Source organism: Oncorhynchus keta, chromosome 1, assembly GCF_023373465.1.
Source record: "Oncorhynchus keta strain PuntledgeMale-10-30-2019 chromosome 1, Oket_V2, whole genome shotgun sequence".
Taxonomy (NCBI): domain Eukaryota; kingdom Metazoa; phylum Chordata; class Actinopteri; order Salmoniformes; family Salmonidae; genus Oncorhynchus; species Oncorhynchus keta.
In genome coordinates, this window is record NC_068421.1 from 38,130,412 (window position 1) to 38,155,985 (window position 25,574).

At 43.2% G+C, this 25,574-nt stretch overlaps 1 protein-coding gene and 1 long non-coding RNA gene across 7 annotated transcripts; both read right to left on the reverse strand.

The window, feature by feature from the left end:
- Positions 1 to 641: 641 nt before the first annotated feature.
- LOC118384570 (proprotein convertase subtilisin/kexin type 7-like) lies at positions 642 to 25,518 on the reverse strand. Of its 6 annotated transcripts, none has more exons than XM_052524137.1 (17): positions 25,385 to 25,450; positions 23,204 to 23,240; positions 21,266 to 21,739; positions 20,869 to 21,003; positions 20,297 to 20,462; positions 16,587 to 16,677; positions 16,305 to 16,359; positions 14,563 to 14,701; positions 14,388 to 14,488; positions 11,311 to 11,478; positions 7,835 to 7,939; positions 7,553 to 7,655; positions 4,217 to 4,373; positions 3,929 to 4,029; positions 3,698 to 3,791; positions 3,417 to 3,534; positions 642 to 3,329 (listed from the first exon to the last, which is right to left on the reverse strand). In XM_052524137.1, exons 3-17 carry the CDS (start codon positions 21,677 to 21,679, stop codon positions 3,186 to 3,188), a joined length of 2,091 nt encoding a protein of 696 aa, XP_052380097.1. In that variant the 5' UTR covers positions 21,680 to 21,739; positions 23,204 to 23,240; positions 25,385 to 25,450; the 3' UTR covers positions 642 to 3,185. The 6 variants fall into 6 exon arrangements, with proteins under 6 accessions (XP_052380097.1, XP_052380096.1, XP_035627108.1 ...); XM_052524136.1 differs by having other exon boundaries at positions 21,266 to 21,778; positions 25,385 to 25,425; XM_035771215.2 differs by lacking the exon at positions 23,204 to 23,240 and having other exon boundaries at positions 25,385 to 25,518.
- LOC127931433 (uncharacterized) lies at positions 9,295 to 10,924 on the reverse strand. Its single transcript, XR_008141147.1, has 2 exons — positions 10,793 to 10,924; positions 9,295 to 10,741 (listed from the first exon to the last, which is right to left on the reverse strand). It is a non-coding gene; the product is annotated as an uncharacterized LOC127931433 (long non-coding RNA).
- Positions 25,519 to 25,574: the final 56 nt, after the last annotated feature.

Consider the following 25,574-nt stretch of genomic DNA (forward strand, 5'->3'; position numbering starts at 1 on the left):
ACCAGGGCTACAAAGTAGAAAAAAACAATGACATAAACAGTGGCATTCATGAGTTTTATTGACAAATGTCAATATACAAATAAGGTCCGCTAAGCAAAAACCTGATTTGTTTTATAAGAATCCTGTAAGTACAGGATTCTTTGCTCAGTGGAACATGAATATCCAATTAGTCAGTGACAACTGTGTGGAGTTGAGTTTGACAGCAACCATGTGAGCTTATTACAGTATTATAGACACAGTCCTGGGATTTCCTATGATCTTCTATGTAGAAGAAGCGCGTAGCTTCTAACGACTCATGTCAGCTTTTTACAGATGGTCATAATACCTTGTCAGAACGGTTTGAGCTACTTTACACACGTTTTTGTGAGAATAATCATTTTTGTGATCTGCCCTGGTCTCAAACACGCTCTGGCTCTGCCTCCGTTAAAACACAGACACACAGTTTAAACAAGGGTTAGACGTCCAAAACACGCCAGCGATAGTGGGACTCAAGAATGATATTGAAACTATTTTCATTCTAAATTCCCATAGTTTGATTAAGGGAGATTATGGAAAGGATCCAGCCGGAAACTTCCATCAACAATCTTTATTCATTTTACTCAGTCAAGCGGTGACTTGCACAGCAAAACACAGGCTTCCAGTTCAGTAAATAAAAATACAATCTTTAATATGTTTCAGTTCATAAAAATCATCAAACTCTGATATATAGATGTACAACACACATATTACAGTTTTTAAAAACACATTCAACCCCACACTCAGATCCCAAATCAAGTTCAAGTACTGGAAAAATGTATACAGTCTGCACAAAATAACATTCCCAACAGGAGGTCGTTTTACAAATAATTAACTTAAAAGATGCACAGAGATCGCTCCATCGTTTCCTGGTTGCTAAAATACGTATAGTTTGCGTAATTTCAGTTCGTGACAAAACAAGTAGTCATTGTGTAGAGAACCACCGTACCATCTAAACCGCTTTGAAATATATTTTCAATAATCAAAAATATTGTATATTCAGCTGTTTAAAGTTAGAGTACAAAACCGAAGGTAAAATAAGCAAAAACTTTAGAACGGGAAGCATAGAAATAGCACACATAGAACAAATCTACCGCTTCTTAGACAGGAATGAATGATCTCCCATTTCTATACGAACTTGGTCCGGTCGCCCAAAAACTTACATATTGTAGCTTTAAAGCTGCTACACACAGGATTTCTTTGAATTTATGCATTGTAATTTCAGAACAATTTCCATAATATATCTGGCGCTAATAGTGGAATGAAAGTGTTTCACAGTATCACTTAGCCGCTAGTGTTGGGATTGGCTGCGATATTTGCATACTGATTTCTCCCACCGGAATGTAATCTGTTGTCAAAATGGGAAAGCTGTTCTGAATTCGTGGCTGTGTTATCTAGTGGAAATGATTAATTTCCTAGTTGCAAAAATTCTACACTGTTCGCTCAATTTCAGTTTGCGAGAAAACAAGCACGGAATAGTGTCGGTAATCATTGTACCATCTAAAATCATCGCAATATATATATATATATATATATATATATTTTTTTTTACAACTGTTTGAAGCTGTTGGACCAAAACCAAAAGCAACTTGGTCTAACATCCAAAGGTCACCCAGTCAAATTGACAATTGTGGGAATCATTTGAGTCAACATGGAACATTATCCCTGTGGAATGCTTGACACCTTGTAGAGTCCATCCCCTGACAAATTGACTGTTCTGAGGGCAACTCAATATTAGGAAGGTGTTTCATGCTTCGTACACAGTATTTTCTGAAATTACAATGCAAACATTTGAACAAATCCTATTAATAAAATAAATAATTTAAAAAGCAGCCAAAATGTCAAGAGCACTCCATCACTCTCACACCGTCACACATCCCCAAAACCATTTACATTTTAAAACACATTCACACGCACAGCATTGTAATGCCTTCCCATGGTGCACACCTAATAAACTTTGGAAGACTGACTTAAACTGCAAGGGCCGGTTACGGACCCAGACTATAACCTAATCCTGGGCTAAAAAGCATTTCTAACGGATATTCGTAATTGATCTTGCTTTTTAGTCCAGGATAATCATTGTCCAGGAAACCACCCCAGGAGTGCTGCTCTGTCTGGTTGTCCAGCATGCTGTCTAATCCCACAGTAAAAGACCCAGGTAAGGGACTGAACCAAACTAGTGATACACACTTCAACCCAAAGACCAGGCCAAACTACCACTTCTATAGCACTGCTAGGTGAGACCGGAGGGTCCTGAGAGATCCAGAGGGTTTAGGTTGCTCCCCCGCAGTACACTTACTCACATACGCTTGGGTCTCTGCAACGCTGATAAAAGGCCACAGGCTTGGGTCTCTGCAACGCTGATATAAGGCCACAGGCTTGGGTCTCTGCAACGCTGATAAAAGGCCACAGGCTTGAGTCTCTGCAACGCTGATAAAAGGCCACAGGCTTGGGTCTCTGCAACGCTGATAAAAGGCCACAGGCTTGGGTCTCTGCAACGCTGATATAAGGCCACAGGCTTGGGTCTCTGCAACGCTGATATAAGGCCACAGGCTTGGGTCTCTGCAACGCTGATATAAGGCCACAGGCTTGGGTCTCTGCAACGCTGATATAAGGCCACAGGCTTGGGTCTCTGCAACGCTGATAAAAGGCCACAGGCTTGGGTCTCTGCAACGCTGATAAAAGGCCACAGGCTTGGGGCTCTGCAACGCTGATATAAGGCCACAGGCTTGGGGCTCTGCAACGCTGATATAAGGCCACAGGCTTGGGTCTCTGCAACGCTGATATTAGGCCACAGGCTTGGGGCTCTGCAACGCTGATATAAGGCCACAGGCTTGGGGCTCTGCAACGCTGATATAAGGCCACAGGCTTGGGGCTCTGCAACGCTGATAAAAGGCCACAGGCTTGGGGCTCTGCAACGCTGATATAAGGCCACAGGCTTGGGGAGAGATGGGTGGGCCAGTTTTTTTTTTTTTTAGATGGGTGGGCCAGTGAGATCACAGTTCCAGCCCACATAGCTCAGTCTCCAGTCCAGTCCAGTTTGCCCCCCTGGGTTCACAGCAGGCCTAGACTGATGAACGGCAGGTGGGAGGTTGTAGAGGGAAGAGGTTTTCTCCAGTGTTATGTGGCAGCGTCTCCAGTGATTAGTCCAACACACAGTTCTCTCCAGCTCAGAGCATCTCCAGCCCCCTGTGGGAGCCCCGCGTCCCCCTGTCCCACCAACACAGTCCTCTAAAGTCCAGGTTGGCCAAGGTCACCTCCAGGGTGTAGTACAGGGACCAGAAGAGTGCGAAGCAGCCCAGCAGTAGCAGAGACTACACAAAGACATGGTGATGGGAGAGGAAGTTACAAAATGAGGCATATATTGTGTGTGTGCGTGTGTGTGCGCGCGCGTAACATACCTTGAGGCTGCTGGATGTGAACGGGCTGACCGTCTCAGGGGGGATGTCCATGCCTGCAGGACAGGGCAGGGAGAAACTGCTGTCCAGATACTGCCCCCCCATAGCCTCCTCCACCACACTGTCAATCAAAACACACAACCAATCAATGCTCACATCCACTAAGGGAGCACCAACGACAAAACATCCCTTCCCTTTAAAAATACAGGATCCAGAAACAAACAATATATGTTCCATTTATATAACCCAGGCTGCTGTTTTAACAGTGGTGTGTGTCTCCTGACCTCTGTCTCTCCTTGACCTCTTCGAAGGACAGAGAGGAGCCGTACAGAGTGAGCTTCCAGTGCTTCAGAGAGCCCAGGGGCCACGCAGGCTCTTCTAAAAGAAAGGAGACAGCAGGACAAAGAGAGAAGGACAGAAGGACAGAGAGAGATGAATGAGCAGGAGAGAGCTCAGTGTAGATATGGTCTTGTAGTGGTCAGTGGCAGGCGAGTGAATGACAGACAGAGACTGACCCTTACTGTGGTCAGAGACTTGCAGCCTGTACTGGCCCTCGGCTCCCTCTCCCCAGCAGCGCACAGTGGAGAACGTCCAGTCTGAGTAACCCGAGGTATCCCTGGAGTAACACGCAACAGGACCGAGGCAAGGATGCCAAAAAAATGGCTGTTATACGTTATGCAAAGTTTAAGAGTAAAACTAAAACAAGCGTGTACATCTGTTATTACTGCACTGTTGTAGCTAGAAACAAGCATTTCGACCAATAAACTTTGATTTGATTTGTGTGTGTGTGTGCGCAAACTCACGTGTCCAGAGCACGGCGCGCCCCGATGAGTGAGGTCATTCCACTGGGGCAGAGCAGAGCGATCTCCACGCTGCCGCGGCGAGAATGGACCAGCGTCAAGGTGACAGACACGTGCTCCAAGGTCTGCATCCCGGACTGCCTGAGGTCAGCTGCAGTGACTGGAGTGAGAGGAGCACAGAGACCCTAATACATGACTATATGTCCTTCTATAGGAATGGCAGAGTGGGGGGTGGGTGGGGTGGGGGGCAGATGAGCCAATGAAAACTATAACAGTGAAGGGTCTGATGTGGACACACGTGATAGACATGTACTCTGGTAGCCCATAGGTCCAATCTTAATTGAAGGCCATGTAGGGACACACATATACACACTTTGTATATGCATCTGCCCCAGACACTCCATTTAGTGTGAAACTGTATTTTGTATATGCATCTGCCCCAGACACTCCATTTAGTGTGAAACTGTATTTTGTATATGCATCTGCCCCAGACACCCCATTTAGTGTGGAACTGTATTTTGTATATGCATCTGCCCCAGACACTCCATTTAGTGTGAAACTGTATTTTGTATATGCATCTGCCCCAGACACTCCATTTAGTGTGAAACTGTATTTTGTATATGCATCTGCCCCAGACACTCCCCAGACATTTGCAATCTTGTTTTCACCTCTGTTCAATCTTGTTCCACCCACAAAGCCTTCAACAGTTTCACTACACCATCCACTGTGCAATGGCTCTCTTGCCTGATATACTACAGCTAATTATTGGGAGGACTTCTGGTACTCACAAGTAGAGTGAAACGTAAACCCACTGACCCCAGAGGAATACAGTATGTCTCAGTCCTAGAATATGCACAAAGAGCAGACAGAGTTGGTGACTCCTGTGAGGGACTACCTCTTGTTCTGTATTTTGATTCCTGACCCAGCACTCCAGCGTGGAACTGTAATTCACTGGCATTTCCTCAGACCCCTGTTTACTCAATGGCCTTAATGCTCCACTACTTGCCTGATATACTACAGCTAATTATTGGGAGGACTTCTGGTACTCACAAGTAGAGTGAAACGTAAACCCACTGACCCCAGAGGAATACAGTATGTCTCAGTCCTAGAATATGCACAAAGAGCAGACAGAGTTGGTGACTCCTGTGAGGGACTACCTCTTCCCTTTCTCTCTGGATTCCTGACCTGCAGCAGCAGCGTACTGTAATTCACTGGCATTTCCTCAGTGAGTGTTTACTAAGGTGTGGGGGTAGAGGTAAGGGGTAGAGTGTATAGGGGTACCATAGGGGTAGGGTAGAAATAGGGTAGAATCTATAGGGGTAGAATCAGGGGTAGGAATAGGGGTAGAGTGTATAGGGGTAGGGATATAGGGGTAGAGTGTATAGGGTAGAGTGTATAGGGGTAGAGTGGGGCAGAGTGTATAGGGGTAGAGTGTATAGGGGTAGAGTGTATAGGGGTAGAGTGTATAGGGGTAGAGTGTATAGGGGTAGAGTGTATAGGGGTAGAGTGTATAGGGGTAGAATGTATAGGGGTAGAGTGTATAGGGGTAGAGTGTATAGGGGTAGAATCTATAGGGGTAGAGTGTATAGGGGTAGAGTGTATAGGGGTAGAGTGTATAGGGGTAGAGTGTATAGGGGTAGAGTGTATAGGGGTAGAGTGTATAGGGGTAGAGTGTATAGGGGTAGAATCTATAGGGGTAGAGTGTATAGGGGTAGAATCTATAGGGGTAGAATCTATAGGGGTAGAGTGTATAGGGGTAGAGTGTATAGGGGTAGAATGTATAGGGGTAGAGTGTATAGGGGTAGAGTGTATAGGGGTAGAGCAGGATGTTGGGAGGAGGAAAATAACTTCTTGGATTTCAGCCATCTTCTTCCAAAAATGCAGGACTGGACTCGTAAGTCCCTCATAGACCCTCCCACACAGACAGTGACCTGTCATGAGAATCTCACTCTTCCTCCACATAATCACGACTGGTGGGTCTTAAGAGTGTGTTACTGCCTTTTCATACTCGTTTTAAATTATATCAAGCACAAAGTTGCTGCAACCCAAATGCTCCAGCATCGTCTCGGCTTTGTTGGTACTGCATTATTCTCTCCCTCTCTGACACACACACACACACACACACACACACACACACACACACACACACACACACACACACACACACACACACACACACACACACACACACACACACACACACACACACACACACACACACACAGAGAGAGAGACAGACACAGACACACACACGAAGATATATAAGCCAGTGATTTTGGCTACACCCCAAAAAGACACGTTACCATACATATTTGCATGACTTTTGATCAGAGCGCTATGAGCCCAGTAGGGCACGATAAGAAAAGAGTGCCATTTGGGACGCACAGTTTTAAAACCTCTGCCATTTCATCAACGCTGGCCTGGCATGCACCCCATACATTCCTCTACTGACATTTAGCGCAAACATCTCAGACATTTGAAACCTTTTGTACTTTTAAACAACTGTTTTTCTTTTCAGTAACAACACGTCACTATCTTTCGGGAATGTAACGTTTGGGACTGAACATTGGAACTCTAGTCTTCCGTTTTCACATGGGAAGGAACGAGTGCTCATACTAACCGCTGGACCTTAAGCTAACGGACCGGCCAAAACACATAGCAACAAGGACAACAAATAGCCTAGCGATAGGGTAGTTTAACATAACAACCTGCTTCATGTATCTTTGGGAATAACCAAAACTAGCTTACTTTTCAATGAATGGAAACAGAATTTCCATGTATAAATACAAAGTCTTTTTTGCATCACGAATTTCATTCATTCAAAACAGATGTTTCACTTGGACTAAAACATTTAGTCTTTGTCAGCAACTCTTCCTCTGCTTTGTCCTTAGATACCCTAGTCACGTGAGACTGGACACACACACTCACTGCTGTGCTGAAACAGTGAAACACACTGCTCCTGACCTTAGAACAGGCAACACACAGGCTGCATACACTGGGCCAGGAGGCCACAGGGAGGCTAGAAAAGAGAGGGAGGAAGGAATACAGATATCTCTGCTGTGATGTCACTGTGTGTGTCAGAGAGGGAGAAGAAGAGAGAAATACAGAGAAAGAGAGGGAAGGGGTGTTCTCTCCTCCATAGTTCAGTCAGTGTGCCCAGTGACAGAGAGACTCTGAAGAACATTGCCTAATAAGGGCAGACTGCTGATTGCATGTTGGGAGGGTCTCTCTGGAGAGCACTGACAGAGAGAAGAGAAACAGCAAATACTCAGACTTGCATATTACGAGACTCGCTTGATCACTCTCTCTCACACACACACACACACAAACTCTACCAACCGTTCCAGGTTAGGTTGAGTTGCTCCGGATAGGCTGGGACAAGAGCCTCCTCCTTCAGCACTGGGCTCTGATAGGACACTAGGAATGGCACCATCTCCCACACCTGATTAATAAACACACAAAAACACTTTCCACATGTATACCTTCAGTCTTTTTAAATGAGCAGAATATAGACTTAGCTGAAAGAAAATCCCAAACAATACTGTATCAGTAGTGTAGTTGGTTAATCTTGACATGAGTGTGCTGCTGAGACATCAGGAAGTGAGTGAGGTGGAGTGGTACCTTGGCAGCGTTGACCAGCCGCCAGGCGTTGAGCAGGCCGAAGCCGTGCTGGTGACTGTGGTGGAAGCCCGCTCCATTGATTTTCCAGTCCCCTTGCACATCATACTACAGAAACACACACTCTCAATTAGGAACTGTATGTGCCTGCGTATCAGTGATTAATGATACAGTACAACAAGGTGAGTCATACAGTGAGGTCCAAAAGTATTGGGACAGTGACAGTTTTTTTCTCTCTTTGTACTCCAGCACTATGAGGTTAAAGTGCAGACTGTTCGTTTTAACTGTAGTCTTTTCATCCATATCTGGTGAACCGTTTAGAAATTACAGCACTTTTTGGTACACAGAAGGCCATTTTAGAGGACCAAAAGTATCGGGACAAATATCATACCCCCCAAAATTGCTAACCTCCCGTTAATGTAATGGTGAGAGGTTAGCATGTCTTGGGGTTATGATATTTGTGCCTCTGTGGCTGTGGCACTCGTCATTATCCACGATTCATTCAGGATTATCCGTAATCATGGTAGCATCCATATTAATGTAGAAGTATTCTTATTTACAATAAAAGTGACTCCAAAATAACGTAATAAATGATTTACCATTCATTTCTATTGGGCACAAAATAATCTGAAACACAACCAAAACAAACAGCAAATGCATCCAACAAGTTTGTAGAGTCACAAGCTTCATTACGTGCTATGAATATGGGACCAAATCCTAAACTTTTGACTACTTCTGTTCCCTGAGAACAGCTTCAATTCATCGGAGCATGGACTCTACAAGTCGTCGAAAGCGTTCCACATGGATGCCGGCCCATGTGACTCCACAGTTGTGTGAAGTTGGCTGGATGTCCTTTGGGTGGTGGACCATTCTTGAGACACACAGGAAACTGTTGTGTGAAAAACCCAGCACACGTTGCAGTTCTTGACACACCGGTGCGCCTGGAACCTACTACCATACCCCGTTCAAAGGCACTTAAATCTTTTTGTCTTGCCCATTCACCCTCTGAATGGCACACATACACAATCCATGTCTCAATTGTCTCAAGGCTTAAAAATCCTTATTTAACCTGTCTCCTTCCCTTCATCTACACTGATTGAAGTGGACTTAACAGGTGACATCAATAAGGGATCATAGCTTTCACCTGGTCAGTCTGTCATAGAAAGAGTGTTCTTAATGTTTTATACACTCAGTGTAAATTAATTTGTCGCTATAAAAAAAAATGGGGGGGACTATGTAGGAAAAGTACAGCAATTTCTAAATGGTTCACCTGATTTGGATGAAAATACCCTCAAATTAAAGCACTTTAACACAGTCATTGACAGAGCCAAAACAACAAAAGTGTAACTGTCCCAATACTTTTGGACCTAACTGTATGTCTGAAGTGTGCTTCTGAGGGCATGTAGGTGACGATGTCACTTTGTAGTCATGTACAGTATCAGTCAAAAGTTTGGACACACCTACTCATTCCAGGGTTTTTCTTTATTCTACAATATAGAAAGTAGTCAAACTAATAGTGATGACATAAAAACTATGAAATAACACATATAGTAACCAAAATACTGTTAAACAAATAAAAATATATATATATTTGAGATTCTTCAAAGTAGCCACCCTTTGCCTTGATGACAGCTTTGCACACACTTGACATTCTCTCAACCAGCTGCATGAGGCAGTCACTTGGAATTCCTTTCAATTAACAGGTGTACCTTGTTAATTTGTGGAATTTCTTTCCTTCTTAATGCGTTTGAGCCAATCAGTTGTGTTGTGACAAGGTAGGAGTGGTATACAGAAGATGGCCCTATTTTGTAAAAGTCCATATTATGGCAAGAACAGCTCAAATAAGCAAAGAGAAATGACAGTCCATCATTACTTTAAGAGATGGTCAGTCAATTTGGAAAATTTCAATAACTTTCTTCAAGTGAAGTCGCAAAAACCATCAAGCGCTATGATGAAACTGGCTCTCCTGAGGACCGCCACAGGAAAGGAAGACCCAGAGTCACCTCTGCTGCAAAGGATAAGTTGATTAGAGTTACCAGTCTCAGAAATTGCAGCCCAATTAAATGCTTCAGAGTTCAAGTAACAGACACATCTCAACATCAACCTTTCAGAGGAGACAGCGTGAATCAGGCCTTCATGGTCGAATTGTTGCAAAGAAATCAGTACTAAAAGACACCAATAAGAAGAAGAGACTTTCTTGGTCAAGAAACACGCATAATGGACATTAGACCGGTGGAAATCTGTCCTTTGGTCTGATGAGCACAAATGTCAGATTATTGGTTCCAACTACTGTGTCTTTGTGAGACGCAGAGTAGGCGAACGGAGGATCTCTGCATGTGTGGTTCCCACCGTGAAACATGGAGATGGTGTGGGTGTGCTTTGCTGGTGACACTGGTGATTAATTTAGAATTCAAGACACAATTAACCATCGTGGCTACCACAGCATCCTGCAGCGATACGCCATTCCATATGGTTTGCGCTTAGTGGGACTATCATCTGTTTTTCAACAGGACAATGACCCAACACACCTCCAGGCTGTGTAAGGGCTATTTGATCAAGAAGGAGAGTAATGGTGCTGCATCAGATGATCTGGCCTCCACAATCACCTGACCTCAACCCAATTGAAATGGTTTGGGATGAGTTGGACTGCAGAGTGAAGGAAAAGCAGCCAACAAGTGCTCAGCATATGTGGGAACTCCTTCAAGACTGTTGGAAAACCATTCCAGGTGAAGCTGGTTGAGAGAATGCCAAGAGTGTGCAACGCTGTCATCAAGGCAAATATAAAATATATTTTGATTTGTTTAACACTTTTTTGGTTACTACATGCTTCCATATATGTTTTGATGTCTTCACTATTATTCTACAATGTAGAGATGTGTCCAAACTTTTGACTGGTACTGTATATTGTACCTGTGTGGCTGTGTAGGTGATGATGTCACTCTGTTGTCATGTATATTGTACCTGTGTGGCTGTGTAGGTGATGATGTCACTCTGTTGTCATGTATATTGTACCTGTGTGGCTGTGTAGGTGATGATGTCACTCTGTTGTACATTGCACCTGTACATTGTACCTGTGTGGCTGTGTAGGTGACGATGTCACTCTGTTGTCATGTACATTGTACCTGTGTGGCTGTGTAGATGATGATGTCACTCTGTTGTCATGTACATTGTACCTGTGTGGCTGTGTAGGTGATGATGTCACTCTGTTGTCATGTACATTGTACCTGTGTGGCTGTGTAGGTGACGATGTCACTCTGTTGTCATGTACATTGTACCTGTGTGGCTGTGTAGGTGATGATGTCACTCTGTTGTCATGTACATTGTACCTGTGTGGTTGTGTAGGTGATGATGTCACTCTGTTGTCATGTACATTGTACCTGTGTGGCTGTGTAGGTGATGACGTCACTCTGTTGTCATGTAGATTGTACCTGTGGGTCTGTGTAGGTGATGACGTCACTCTGTTGTCATGTACACTGTACCTGTGTGGCTGTGTAGGTGATGATGTGCTGCACGTCTCTCCAGGTGAGACAGGGCCGGACCTGCAGCATCAGAGCCACCATGCCAGCCGCCAGGGGTGCCGCCGCCGAGGTGCCCGTGTGCCCGTCAGTACAGCCCGTGCCCTGCTGCAGTGACCAGTCTGACGTCACCTACACAGTACACACACACAGAGAAGAGTCATAAACATGTATACGAATCTCACACGCCATTAAAAGCAGTCAGTGGTAAGGAGCTATGGGATGACTAGGGAGGAAGAGGGAAAAGCCAGAAAAGATGGAGAGAGTTGGAGATGGAGGGGCTGAACGATGAGAAAAAGTAGACAGAAGTGCTAAAACAGACAGGATGTGGTGAGAGAGGGAGAGAGATTGATATGAATACAGGGACAGAGAGAAAAAGGGCTGCTGATGGATTCACTGGTAAACATGATCTTTGACACGCTCAGGCATGTCAGACCTGCATACCAGCATAGATCCCACAGTCCTTCCCAATAGAGAGAAATTACTATGGCTCCGTCCCATTTGACAGCCTATTCCCTATAGGACTTCAGTGGAAAATACCCTGGATAGTCATGGGTTCAATATTTGATGTAAACAAAGAGAGAATAACGTACAAGCTCTGTGATGCGTGTAGTTTTGGGTTAGAGTATAGCGTGGATTGTTGCATATGTAGTAGCTTATGAGCATAATATGAAGTGTGCAGCATTCAAATATGGTCCCAAATGGCACCCTATTCCCTATATAGGTTTATATATGAATGCAGCTGCCACCCTTATTGAAGCCATCGGACGCTGTTTATCATAGCGCCTTGTGCTTTATTACGGGTGATGGGTTCTGTACACATTGCATTTTGTTTCAGAATGTGGGCTGGCCCTCCTTGAAGTCATGTAGATCGATGCATTGCGCTCTTTTTGTCGATAAAGCCCTCTTGCATAAACTTCTGCCATACCGTACCTCGTTGTGAACCTACAGGCTACCGGACCCGGTGCTCAGGGATGGCGAACTCTGGAGATCCCTTCCAGCTCCACTGTGTTGGGTAGATCTGCTTTTAGTTTTTGTTTTGCACCTTACATGTGGAATGATCTACAATACACTTCCAACATTGGAGGAATTGGTGTCTCTAGGGCATTTCAGACAGTTGTTAGGGGACCTTTGTACTGAAACATGTCCGTTTTTTTATGATTGCGTTTTGCTTTTCGTGTATTGTTGTGAATGATAATCGGTATTTTAATGTGTGTATATGAATGTGTAGTTTGATGTGTATTGTGGTGCTATACAGGACTCATCTGGAAAAGAGACTTTGGTCGACTCCCTGACAAAATAATGATTAAATAATATTAAATATATAATGCACTATGAAAGGAAATGGGGAGCCATTTGTGACGCAGCCATGCAGTACAGATCCAGACCATGCAGACAGTGCTGTCTAAACAGCTCGTCTCCTAGACGAGTAAGGGACCTCTCTGGAGCGTTGGTCACAGACACACAGGGGGTGTTTGATCCTAGGTGACGACAGGCCTGGTCGGACACAGAGAGGAGAAACAGTCTGACAGTAACACCACAGGCTTTCTGCTGTGGAGGGAAAGGGACGGAGGAAGAATCCACAGACATATGTCAACTAGAATGCCTGCTCTCATTTAAAGCAGCTGTCAAAGCCATGAAATCACAGAGCGGAGAAGAGAACTCAGACTTCAGCACTGCTCAACATCAAATGGGACCCGTGTGTTGGGAATATAATGAGGGAAATGGTGCATAGCAGTGGTGGCACTGCAGCATAGCACATGGCAGCTAGAAGTGTTTGGGCTGATGGGTGGATACAGTGGTGTTATCCCAAATGCAACCTGGTTCCGTGTATAGTGCACTACTGATCAAAAGCAGTGCTCTATATAGGGAATAGAGTGCCATGTGGGATACAAACAGTATGAGCAGAGCACTTGTGCGACAGGATAGAAGAGCTAGAGCATAGCCCTAAAACCACTTGGCCTGGTGTATTTGGCTTTTCAGGAAGTCCCGGATGCCAGTTGAGGGTTTTGGCCCAGGACTTACATCACCCGGTAAGCCATGTCACCCAGGAGATGGCAACAAACAGCAGCAAACAGAGCTCTGCCTTACATCTCTCCTCTCTAGCTTCCTAAAACCCATCTCCTTTGCCTTCGCTCAAAACACACCATCATATGACGCAAAATGCATCATACCGGCTGTATTTCTGTATTTGGAAAGTTACGCATCTTGAAAACTTGATTGCGGACATGCAAAACATTCTGAGACTATATCAACAACGGACTAATGAAACAAACACCAAAATATATTTTTGGGGTGGTTTTCCTTTAACTCAATGTGTCCTCTCTACCTCACTCAAAGATGTCTGATTGGCACAGTACAGTATCATCTGTCATCATCCGACTGTCCAACTTTCTCAATCTATGTCTTAAGGGCCTAGGCACAACAAGTCTTTGGAAGGGGGATTCCATTGGTACCGTGGTGCAGTTCACTGCAGGTGAGAATGCAGTCTGGACCAAACACAGGAAAAGCACCAGAGGTGCGCAGTATTATTGTCTGTGACTGAGAGCGTTTGATGAAATGCACGCAGTACCATAACTTGGTATCTCTGAGACATTCTGTAAGTAGCAGTGCATTTATGAGCACATCCGATGCATGTTAGGGGAGAGGGGGGCTGGGATATAGGCTATGGAAAATTGCCTATTCACGTCAGAGTTAGAGTGGCTATTGCGCTGTTTACTCCTGCATGTTGTTGGAAGACAAAAGCGAGAGCAATATGAGGTTTGGTACACAAAAGTTATGCTTCTTGATAATCATAGATAGAAAAATGCTCGCATTAAATCCCCAATAAATCATGGACTTGCATGAACAGGTGGTAGTTTAGGCATTTTAGTTTGTTTGACATTTGGCAATGTGAACCCAAACAGACCACATGGGAGAAAGAAAAAATACAATGTAACAAATAACCAAACTCGGATTCAAACTGTAGCTCAGAACTATGTGTGAAAAACACACAACATCTCGAGGGAGTTGTGTGTATGTGTTACTAGCAGTAGACTCACAATACTACGCAGCGTTCTGCCCCCACTGCTGAAGGTGACAGCCAGCATGGAGGCACACTCCTCAGCATAGAAGGGCATCATCCCTTCCTCATTTACTGCTCCTACAAGAGACACACACACATGGTTAGAAACCCTCAACACGCAGAGACAGACAACATTGCTCCTATTCACTGACCAATGGTAACAGTGTAGATTGAGTTAGCATAGCCATCGTAGTTGCAGTTGTCCTCGTACTGGCCCCCATTGCCACTGGCGACGACAAAGATACTGCCGAAGCCCCGTCTGCCAGCAATCACTCCGTGCTGCAGCGCCGCCTACAGGCCAAACAAGGAAACATTTGCTTCAGTTAGTCACGCCTAGTAACTTCTTGCAGACTAATACAGCCAACCAGAGTACATAGCAGCATTCACAGGCCTAGTCATACCTGAATAATCAATATTGAGTATACCAAACATTTCCATGACATAGACTGACCAGGTGAAAGCTGTGATCCCTTGTTGATGTCACTTGTTAAATCCACTTCAAATCAGTGTAGATAAAGGGGAGGAGACGGGTTAAAGAAGGATTTTAAAGCCTTGAGACAATTGAGACATGGATTGTGTATGTGTGCCATTCAGGGGTGAATGGGAAAGACAAAAGATTTAAGTGCCTTTGAACGGGGTATGGTAGTAGGAGCCAGGCACACCATTTTGTGTCAAGAACTGCAACGCAGCTGAGTTTTTCATGCTCCATAAATTCCCATGTGTATCAAGAATGGTCCACCACCCAAAAGACATCCAGCCAACTTGACACAACTGTGGGAAGCATTGGAGTCAACATGGGCCAGCATCCCTGTTGAACGCTTGACACCTTGTAGGGCCCATGGAAGGTGTTTCTAATGTTTGGTATAGTCAGTCGGTGTATGTCATTATAATCATATCCTGTGTGTATACCGCCATTCTTAGGTTTGTGAAAAGCTGGAAGCCGCAGCTAGCACAAATTTTTATTAGACCATGAGGACTGGCTGAGGGGATTCGGTGGTTCTGATTCATTTCCACAGTGCCTGCCAAAGCCATTCAGGGAGTGAGGCACACCTAGGAAACAAAATTGACCAGAAAAAGCCAGACAATTTGTCTCGAGTAAGAGTGTGTGTGTGTGTATGTGCATGTACGTGTGTAAGGGATGCGTTCTCTCTTTTTTTTGTCTCATAGGAAACGCACACAAACCGTGCCCTTTAGAGAGCAACAATATACTGCCCTCTGCTGGTACCGAAGAGTGGTGCAGAAATGCATTTATTTATGATCGAGTTTGCGAGTGTACAATTATTATTATGTTCACTTCGGGGCCTGAAACTCCACATAATTCAATTCGCGATGAATGTACATCCACTAAGACTTAAAACCTCAACGTCAATATGGCGAAGTCAACATAGAAGTGTAATTAAAAACAAATGTAAATAAGTTAGAAATTGTGCTACTAATGCACAAACACGTCTCGCAAAAGTAATGTTTTTGTTAGGTTAGCTTTTGGAAATTGTAGAAATAAAAAAATGTCCTTCTTCAGAAGTTCCAGCTCGGCAGGCTAATGTTATGTAGGTCATTAATTTGATAGCTATCATACAGTAGACATATATTAATAATTATATAGTTAATATAAGTAGACATGCAATCATAATTGACTGTAGCGCATATAAAGCACCCACAAGCTACCGGTGGATGAAAATAAACAATCAGAGGGATGAACGAGTGACAATTCTGGGCAAGGGTGGTCCATTTAAAAATCATTCCTTCCTCCCTCGCCCTGCAAGTGTAAACTCGTCAGACGTCATCACAAGTGTCCACTTAATTTGAGGGCTGAGGGTGTGCTTAAGTGTTTGGAATGCAGCCTAGGACTGGCAAAACATGTTAGAAATGGGTTGTGTGTTGTATCCACGCTAACCTTGCCCAAGGGGTGTGGTCCATCGACAGTGCGGCCATCATCGTCAGGACCCCAACTGAGGAGGAAAGGGAAGAGGAGAGCACAGTTGAGTCAGACACATTTTTCCTACAGCCACTAAAGAGCAGCAGAGGAAAAATCTAGAGAGAGAAGGGCATATCTTTATAACCATGCTTAGAGCTGTGTTTGGCTGTATATTCCGGTTAATATTTTGATTTATGCTGAGATTATAAGCAAACCAAGCATGATCAGAGTCATGTGAGGCTGAGCGACTCGCTGTTGTACCTGCAGCTGTAGACGTCGTTGATCTGGTAGTGCTTGTTGAAAGCCACCGCCTCCATACTGTCTGTGAGCGGCCCATCCAGGACTCTGATACCTGAACAGACAAAACATGAAGAAAGGACATCAAAACATACGAATCTGATAGCACCAAACTAGGGCCACATGACAGTTTCCTCAGCACCTAACCAGACCAGGGTTGTATTCACTAGGGGCCCAATTCAGCCTTAGGAAATGTCTGCCATTCCTTCATGTTTTGATTTAAGCATTTCTCAGTATTTGGTATTCAGCTGTACCTTATGCAGGTGCGCAGCGAGCTCTTTGGGAGTGGCTCCCTTACACGCACTGAATACAATTAATTCAACTGCTGAAAACCCTCCCACTTGCTGGGCAACAGATTTCCTCATGGAATTTTTATTCTATGGGGTTTTCAGCACATTTATCTAAAGCCATCCCTTTAAATACAGTGTACCTTTAAAATCAAAATTTTCTCGACAGACAATTTAATATAGAGAGAACGGGTTCAGAATATTAGGGATCAATAAAATAAAGACATTTAAATATATGCTTATTTGTCTCCGTTTCAGCAACAGATTTGTAGATTTTAAAATACTCTGATCTTGTAGATAATTTAGGGTTATGAAAGTATTTCTGAATCATAAAAAACAGGTTTGGAGAGCCTTTACGCACAAAATATATTGATGAATGAAAAAAAGTGGTTTGACTCATCATGAAAGTTGCCATATTCAAATTGATCAAGCCATAAAATATTGAAGGTGAGAAAAGTGTACAATAGGGGTTGAACAATAGCTCTAGAAATCTACCCTACTAATAATGGAACTGTATGACAACGATCCAGTCGTCGTGAACCATGCACCAGGCTCACACTGATATGTGTGGTATGAGTTCCATAAATGATTCAAATAGGCCAGGCTTTCCCAAACTCAGTCCTCGGGACCCCAGGGGTTGCAAAGTTTAGATTTTTGCCCTAGCACAACACAGCTGAATCAAATAATCATCAAGCTTGGATCATTTTAATCAGCTGTGTAGTGTTAAGGCAAAAATCTAAACGTGCACCCCTCGATGTCCGGTCAACCGAGTTTGGAAAACCCTGAAATAGGCTACAGTGTCACAAAATATTGCAGGGTTAGCCTAAAATGTTCCACTATTGCTAGCAATCCTCAGGAACTACTACACAGACATGACAGAGGAAAGAAAGGTAAACGGAATGGAATGATGCAAAATGTAGACTACAAATTGAAGGAAACTCACAATAAAAAGTTAGTTATAAATGTATGTGGGAATTACTGACGGTGGCTACCGATAGTGGCTAATATTTAGAATGAAACAATGGAATGGAGAAAAGCCTGGACATATAATTAAAACATTCTAGAGGGCATAAATCAACTCAGTAGGTTTGATGCTACCGAAGCTTGGGTGTATAGGACATCCGTTAATCTAAATGTATTGTCACAGCAATTTATAGCCTACATAACAGTGGAAAAGAGGCCAAAATACATGTCACGTTGATATTATGTCATAAGGTGAATGCACCAATTTGTAAGTCGCTCTGGATAAGAGCGTCTGCTAAATGACTTAAATGTAAATATTATGTTCAGTTTGCTTCTATGACTGGTTTCACATTCGTCTCTAGCGATCATATGGGAAACTAAGCTAACATCAAATAACATTTTATTGGTCACATACACATATTTAGCAGATGGTATTCCGGGTGTAGCGAAATGCTTGTTAAACAATTGCAATTACAATCCCCTTTTCCAAACGAATACTCATTTAACTACAGTTGAAGTCGGAAGTTTATATACACCTTAGCCAAATACATTAAACTCAGTTTCACAATTCCTGACATTTAATCTTTGTAAAAATTCCATCTTAGGTCAGTTAGGATCACCACTTTATTTTAAGAATGTGAAATGTCAGAATAATAGTTGAGAGAATGATTCATTTCAGCTTTCATTTCATTCATCACATTCCCAGTGGGTCAGAAGTTTACATACACTCAATTAGTATTTGATAGTATTGCCTTTAAAATTGTTTAACTTGGGTCAAACGTTTTGGGTAGCCTGACACAAGCTTCCCACGATAAATTGTGGCCCATTCCTCCTGACAGAGCTGGTGTAACTGAGTCAGGTTTGTAGGCCTCCTTGCTCTCACACCCTTTTTCAGTTCTACCCACAAATGTTCTATAGGATTGAGGTCAGGGCTTTGTGATGGCCACTCCAATACCTTGACTTTGTTGTCCTTAAGCCATTTTGCCACAACTTTGGAAGTATGCTTGGGATCACTGTCCATTTGGAAGACCCATTTGCAACCAAGCTTTAACTTCCTGACTGATGTCTTGAGATGTTGCTTCAATATATCCACATAATTTTCCTACCTCATGATGCCATCTATTTTGTGAAGTGCACCAGTCCCTCCTGCAGCAAAGCACCCCCACAACACCCCCATGCTGCCACCCCCGTGTTTCACGGTTGGGATGGTGTTCTTCGGCTTGCAAGCCTTCCCCTTTTTTACTCTAAACATAATGATGGTCATTATGGCCAAACAGTTATATTTTTGTTTCATCAGACCAGAGGACATTTCTCCAAAATGTACAACCTTTGTCCCCATGTGCAGTTACAAACCGTAGTCTGGCTTTTTTATGGTGGTTTTGGGGCAGTGGCTTCTTCCTTGCTGAACGGCCTTTCAGGTTATGTCGATATAGGACTCGTTTTACTGTGGATATAGATAACTTTGTACCTATTTCCTCCAGCATCTTCACAAGGTCCTTTGCTGTTGTTCTGGGATTGATTTGAACGTTTTGAAACAACGTACGTCCATCTCTAGGAGACAGAACGCGTCTCCTTCTTGAGCGGTATGACGGCTGTGTGGTCCCATGGTGTTTATACTTACGTACTATTGTTTGTACAGATGAACGTGGTACCTTCAGGCATTTGGAATTTGCTCCCAAGGATGAATCAGACTTGCAGAGGTCTACAATTTTTTTTCTGAGGTCTTTGCTGATTTCTTTGTATTTTCCAATGACAGTGAATTATAAGTGAAATAATCTGTCTGTAAACAATTGTTGGAAAAATTACTTGTGTCATGCACAAAGTAGATGTCCTAACCGACTTGCCAAAACTATAGTTTGTTAACAAGAAATGTGTGGAGTGGTTGAAAAACGAGTTTTAATGACTCCAACCTAAGTGTATTGAAACGTCTGACTTCAACTGTAGCTCTTATCAATTATACATTACCATGCATGGAGAATGGTGTCATTACTACTGGAAATAGATGTTTTTCTACTTGGAACTGAAATGGTGCTTGACATTAGTCATGGTTTCCTTGCGCGTAAAGGTGGTGAAATTATAAGGGAATTAAATCAAGGTCAGAATACGGTGTACACCTCTGGCACCTCAATTTCTATGATATCCACCCCAAACGTTTAGCTGGCTATCACATGCGTTCAAGATCAGAATACTCGTAGACAGAAAAGTTCAATTTATGCGTGCCTATCTTTGGTCTGAATTCCCCCCCTATGCACCAAACGGAAGAAAAGGACAAACAGAGAGGGACTACCTGATCTTGTCCAAAAAGCAACACAAATGTTCATTTTCCATGCAAAACTATTTACTAAGGTGTGCTCACTAATGAATACAACCCTGTAAAATCTTCTGACGGTTACCATAACCATGCCTTCCAAACACACAATGTACCTGCCACTTTACTGCCATAGGCCACGCCCACAGCGCAGAAGCTGTTGTTGGAGACAGCGGCGATCTCCCCAGCGCAGCGCGTGCCATGGTGGTTGTCACTGCGGGCGTCCGGGTGGGGCATGGGGTCCGGGTCGTTGGAGTTCAAGTCATAACTGCCCTCTGGACTCTAAAGGGACAGAATGAAGCACGAGAACATTTGTATTTCTCAAGAATAAAGCATGTGAGAATATGAATTTGGAAAAGAACATACTACATGATGACATTAACAAAAAGCTTTAAAAAGAAACAAAGCCATTAATTATGCTCCCAAAAATGTTATGGCACACAGTGCCTTCTTCGGTGCACTGAACCCTAACCCTGAAGAAGGCACTGTGTGCCGTAATGTTGGTTGCGATACCCAGAAAATATTTGGGAGCATAATTAGAGTCTGTGACCTACTTTCTTTTTTATAGTTTACTCTCCGTAAGTCAGAACCTCTACAAAAGACTTTGGGGTGTGCGTCAGCTTACCCATTTTAATAGTAAAAAGCTTCAAAAGGAAATAGGCCTAGATATGGCCAGTATGAAACTCACATAGTTTGGCTGAATGTCCTGGAGGGTATGCTGAACCCCATCGTCCACGACCACCACTGTCACCCCTGTCCCTGTGATGTTGTGCTCCCATACACCAGTCACATTGATGTCCATGCCCTCCTTGACATCGTTGTGCTATGGGTGGGTGGAAAGGAGGAGAAGGGAAGTGACAAAGGTTACAGAGTTGAAGACATTGAAAATAAACGTGGCATATAGCCGACAGAAAGTACTGTGCTTCTTACAGATCTGAATATTCTATATGCTGTAAGTGTGCAGTAAGTAGATTTGAATATTCTATAGGTTATAGGTGTGTATATATTCAGTAGATCTGAATATTGTTTCGCTATGAGACAGTTCTGACGAAAAATAAAGAAGACAGATTAGGCCTAATTCTCACCAGGTGCCACTGTAATGGGTATCTGGGGTCGTTGAAGGCTATTGCTCTCTTGGAGCGGCTGAGGACCTGCTCCTGGGAGTGCCAGAGCACATGAGGGTGGGCTGCCAGCACGTCCCCCGGCCTGCCCACCTCCTCAGGCCCGGCACAGAGCAGGTAGTGGCCCTCCAGCTGCCCTATCTGGCCCCTGTTCTCCAGGCCAGCCTGCTCAGCCACCCTGCTGGCCATCTCGTGAAGGGTGGAGCCTTCAGCCTCCAGCAGCTCGGAGTCTGTGTGCAGCCGGACGGCCCAGGACTGGCCCGGCCCACAGGAGGGAGGGGGAGCCGGGGGAGGGGCGGACGTGTGGAAGGTATGAACAGTCAGGCGGAGCATAGGGGTCAGGCCCAGGAGGAGCAGGAACAAGGGGGGTGTCCCCATGGCAACACAGGCACGTGCTCAACACAAGTTCTGCTCCGCCTCCACATTAGGACCGGCAGCCTGAGGAGACAGGGTGGCGAGGAGGAGTAGAGAAAGTAGCTGGACACACAGAAGAGGGAGAGATGGCTCCACTGCAGTGTGGCATTCAAAAGGCAGTAGCGAGATTTCACAACAACAGAGCAGTTCTCATATTCAACAGCCCTCAAAGTAATGCACTGGTACACCCCCTCCATTGGCACACTGTTCATATCAGAACTCCAGCCAATCACGGCACCAGGCCTATATAACATTGTGCTGTTACTGACACTGGAGAGGCGGACGGTACATGTTTTACCATATCCATGTGACACTATGATCCTGCTAATGATAGGCTAGTCTAACCACAGAATACAAGGACAACTCATTGTAGTGTAGGTTGACCGATTATGATTTTTCAACGCAGATACCGATTATTGGAGGACAAAAAAAAAGCCGACACCGATTAATCGGACGATTTTTTAAAATGTATTTGTGATAATGACAATTACAACAATACTAAATAAACACTTATTTTAACTTAATATAAATACATCAATAAAATCAATTTAGCCTCAAATAAATAATGAAACATGTTGAATTTGGTTTAAAAACATTTTTAAAAAGGTGTTGGAGAAGAAAGTAAAAGTACAATATGTGACAAAGCCAACATTTAAGTTCCTTGCTCAGAACATATGAAAGCTGGTGGTTCCTTTTAACATGAGACTTCAATATTCCAAGGTAAGAGGTTTTAGGTTGTAGTTAATATAGTATTTATAGGACTATTTCTCGCTATACCATTTGTATTCCATATACCTTTGACTATTGGATGTTCTTATAGGCACTTTAGTATTGCCAGTGTAACAGTATAGCTTCCGTCCCCTCCTCGCCCCTAACTGGGCTCGAACCAGGAACACAACAACAGTCATCCTCGAAGCAGCGTTACCCATGCAGAGCAAGGGGAACAACTACTCCAAGTCTTAGAGCGAGTGACGTTTTAAACGCTATTAGCGCGCACCCCGCTAACTAGCTAGCCATTTCACAAACGCACGAAAGTGCTGTTTGAATTAATGCTTACGAGCCTGCTGCTGCCTACCATCGCTCAGTCAGACTGCTCTATCAAATCATAGACTTAATTATAACATAATAACACACAGAAATACAAGCCTTTGGTCATTAATATGGTCGAATCCAGAAACTATCATTTCAAAAACAAAATGTTTATTATCGCATATACCCTGATTCTGCGTGCAATGAACGCAAGAGAAGTGACAATTTCACCTGGTTAATATTGCCTGCTAACCTGGATTTCTTTGAGTTAAATATGCAGGTTTAAAAATATATACTTATATGTATTGATTTTAAGAAAGGCATTGATGGTTATGGTTAGGTACACGGAGCAACGACAGTCCTTTTTCTGTGAATGGGCACCACAACCATGTGTAGTTAACTAGTGATTATGATTGATTGTTTTTTCTAAGATAAGTTTAATGCTAGCTAGCAACTTACCTTGGCTTCTTACTGCATTCACGTAACAGGTAGGCTCCTCGTGGAGTGCAATGAGAGGCAGGTGGTTAGAGCGTTGGACTAGTTAACTGTAAGGTTGCAAGATTGAATCCCAGAGCTGACAATGTAAAAATCTGTCGTTCTGCCCCTGAACAAGGCAGTTAACCCACTGTTCCTAGGCAGTCATTGAAAATAAGAACGTTCTTAACTGACTCGCCTCGTTAAATAAAGTTGTAAAACCTTTTTTTAAATTGTATTTATTTAAAAAAATTAAAAAATAAAAAAGAATTGGTCAAAAATACCGATTTCCGATTGTTATGAAAACTTGAAATCGGCCCTAATTAATCGCCCATTCCGATTAATTGGTCGACCTCTACCATGTAGCATATGAATCAACTAAAGTTCTACAAAATGCCAAAGCCATTGTGACCAATGCATATTTTGCCAAGTATTGACATGCCCCTTTTCTCTGTTAGGAAAGAATAGGACTATAACCTGACAAAGAGAACCATGTGTTATTCATATTACTTGTCATGACACGAATTCATACAAATTGTGTTGTTTACGACAGTGTGGGCAGAGGCCACTTGAACCCACATTTTGTGAAGCTTGTAAATTAAGATAGATTCTCTTAACGAAAAGGAGAATCTAGCGAAAAGCAGAATAAGCTAGACTACATCAACAAAGGGAAAGACTCAGATTGTGATTTCTGGGTGGTTCGACCAGTTCAACATGTTATACCGAGGACGTCAACACAAGGGCAGGGATATCCCATGCATAACTACCTTTGGCGCTTATTGACAATAGAATCTTCTGGTCGGGGAGGTTTTGTTAAAGTGTTGTCGCTGAAAAATACTGTGCTAAAACCGCTTAAAAACGGTGTACAGTAAGTGTATATTTCGCATTTGTGAAATGATTTGGTGTTAAAGGGCTTTATGTTTCAAGAACCGTACCGCAATTGAGAATCGATTCACCTTTAGATGGGAGCATTTGGTAGTTTTGGCTGACAGAGCCAATTTGAATATGCATAGCCATCTTCAGACAATTTGCCGGGATGACACATGTCCTACTTATCAGTACACGCATAACTCCAGCATTACAAAACCTCTGAATAAAAATAAACCTCAGGTAGCAAATAAGCCATACATTTTATTTGTTGACCAAATTCAACACTCTTTTATCTCCATACAAAAACACCGCTTGCTGGTGGGAGACAGATTTTCCGCAGAGTTGGGCCTCTCTTCCTCTTTGATTTAACTCTAAACTGCCACACCTGATTCAATTAATCATCACGGCTTTTGACTAATTTAATCTGGTGTGCCAATGTAGGGTTAAACACTGTGTGGGCCAAGGAGAGGGTTGGGAAACCCTGATTTTGTCCATTATTGTGCTAGGACGAGCTTTCCCAAACTTCCCCCCTGGGTGCACATTTTGGTTTTTGCCCAAGCACTACACAGCTGATTCATATAGCCAACTCATCAGCAAGCTTTGATTACTGGAATCAGCTGTGTAGTATTAGGGCAAAAACCAAAACATGTACCCAGAGCGGGCCCCAGGTCCGAGTGTGGGAAACCCTGGGCAGGTGAACTGTTATTAATCAGTTATTATTATTATATTATTAGTACAGTAGTGGAGGTAAACATAGTATGGATATCAATGTTGACAGATTCAGAAATTAACAAAGACATGTTTGTTAACTAACGTTAACTATGTGACGTTGTGTGTTACTTCTACTAAACTAACTCCCAACTTCAGATGTAATTAACTTGACATACCTAACGTTTGTTAGCTAACGTTAGATGTATTGACATAAAACCACACTCTTGTTTCGGGCGTGTAAATTGGCTCGCTGTACAGTAATGTAAACTAGCTAACTATCAACGTTACAGGAGCTAGTTAGTTACAGCAGTTTGGAAGCTCATTTTATAACACGACTGCGACAAACTAAATAGCGAAACACATTGCTAACTATATTTTTATTCGACAGCTAGTTATGTAAATAGCCAGAACTCCTTAGTTCATCTGATAGCTTGCTAATTAGCTACGCTCGCTATAAACAGACAGTATGGCTGACAAACAGCTAGCCAGCTAACGACGTTAACTAGCCATTGTCAGCTAGTCCTCAACACGCAAGAAAGTACTACAATCACAAGGCTAAATGTCATACTGATTTATGTATTATACCTTTTCGTCGACGTCTTTAGTCTGCCGTTTATTTGTGGACTACAATTTCATCTACGATAGCTGAGACTGTGGTTTCCGTAATGTCGTCACTTCCGCAACAACTTATTTGTTATTTTTATTATCCACTTGGATGAGTTAAAACGTCATTACACTACTAAATAAACAAATATATAAATGGACTCTACAAGGT